At 43.7% G+C, this 1,673-nt stretch overlaps 1 protein-coding gene across 1 annotated transcript; it reads left to right on the forward strand.

Annotated features, from left to right (window-relative positions):
- Positions 1-799: 799 nt before the first annotated feature.
- Positions 800-1,204, forward strand: LOC114637504 (small nuclear ribonucleoprotein G). Its single transcript, XM_028785697.1, has one exon. It carries the CDS (start codon positions 860-862, stop codon positions 1,088-1,090), a length of 231 nt encoding a protein of 76 aa, XP_028641530.1. The 5' UTR covers positions 800-859; the 3' UTR covers positions 1,091-1,204.
- The last annotated feature ends 469 nt before the right edge of the window (positions 1,205-1,673 follow it).

Raw genomic sequence — 1,673 nt, forward strand, 5'->3', positions numbered from 1 at the left:
TGAGCTTCAGAGAAAGCAGAGCAGAGAGCCACAGGGACATGAATAGGAGAACTGAGTGCTGGGTGCCTTATGGTCACCACCAGATGAGCTTGAAATTATCAGCTAGAAACCGTAGGAGAGCTAGCCAATGGCCTGGGAAGGTGATTAAACTACTTTGGGGAGATGGAGGTAATTGGCCAAAGCCCCGTGAAGCCCCAACGTTCTTTATTACGTTCAGTGTTTAGGCTCTAATCCCCAAGCCTGTGGTCTTATGTTAGCCTCACTAAAATATGTCAGCCCTAAATGGCCTCTATCCTCAAGGCTCAGGGTTCTATGTTGAAGAAGAGGGACAATAGGATGAATGCACATATGACCTCAGAGACTGTGACAGTTCTTACAAGACCTGTACAAGCTCAAGCCAGACAAAAACCAGTGCTGGGGGAGGGGAAGCAGACATCAACTCTCACCTCTAATGAAAGTCTATTTGCAATTGATACTTTCTGGGAGAGAGAAAATACTTATTTTTTTCCCAGTGGCTTATCTCTAAGTTATCAACCACAATCCATGGCAGGGTAGGAGTATAAGTCCAAAACAAAATGGACGCCTTGCATTTTTGAGGGACTTTTGTTTTGGTATTTTATTTGCTGTGCTTTTTGTATTTGTTTTAACCATTGTGTTATTTTATTTATTTTATTTTTTTTGAGAGGGGAGAAGCATGAAATTGGATGGGTACGAAGATGAGAAGAATCTGAGAGGAGGTACGAAATGGAAAGAATATTATAAAAATATATTGTGAGACGTCAGCGCCAAAGCCGCCTTGGGCGCGTTTCTGAGGCCGCTCACTCTTTCGCCGTTGTGCTGAGCCCACTAAGGAGCCTCCATGAGCAAAGCCCACCCTCCCGAACTGAAGAAGTTTATGGACAAGAAGTTATCATTGAAGTTGAACGGTGGCAGGCATGTCCAAGGAATACTGCGGGGCTTTGATCCCTTTATGAACCTTGTGATTGATGAGTGTGTGGAGATGGCAGCGAGTGGGCAGCAGAACAACATCGGAATGGTGGTCATCCGAGGAAATAGCATCATCATGTTAGAAGCCTTGGAAAGAGTCTAACCAGTGTTGAGCAGTGTGTCCACATCCCTCCTCAAGGACCTGTTTGATTGTGATGTAGAGTTAGGTCATGTACATTTTCATATGAAACTTTTTGCTAAATAAACTTTTGTGATACTCAAAAAATATGTTGTATGTAAAATCAATAATAAAAAAGACTAAAAAAGAGTCTTGAGTGATAAATCTTATTGCACTGGCTTGCTGTAGCTCTGAGAGGATGCTGTGGTTCTCAAGACGTCCATCTGAGAGTGTGAATTGGCATATAACCCCTGACTACCACCTCTGCTGTGATCCCAGTGGGAGGAGAAAATGGGTTATTGTAGTTTTATTTCTATTGCAGTGATAAAACACTGTGATCACAAGCAAGTCAGTCGAATAAAGGGTTTATTCGTCTTACACTGCAGGTCACAGTTTGTCATTGAGGGAGTCAAGGCAGGCATTCAACTTGAAGCAGAAACCAGGGAGAGATGCTGCTTGCTGGATTTTTTTTCCTGACTCATGCTCAGGTAGAGTTCTTACACAGTTCAGGACCACCTGCTCCCAAAGGTGCTGCTCATGGTGGCCTAGGCCCTCCTACCTCAGTAAC

Source organism: Grammomys surdaster, unplaced genomic scaffold (assembly GCF_004785775.1).
Source record: "Grammomys surdaster isolate TR1022 unplaced genomic scaffold, NIH_TR_1.0 125323, whole genome shotgun sequence".
Taxonomy (NCBI): domain Eukaryota; kingdom Metazoa; phylum Chordata; class Mammalia; order Rodentia; family Muridae; genus Grammomys; species Grammomys surdaster.

What these genes read in the sequence shown, in the direction of transcription:
- LOC114637504 (XM_028785697.1), top strand. Translation starts at nt 860, where the DNA reads ATGAGCAAAGCCCACCCTCCCGAACTGAAGAAGTTTATGGACAAGAAG.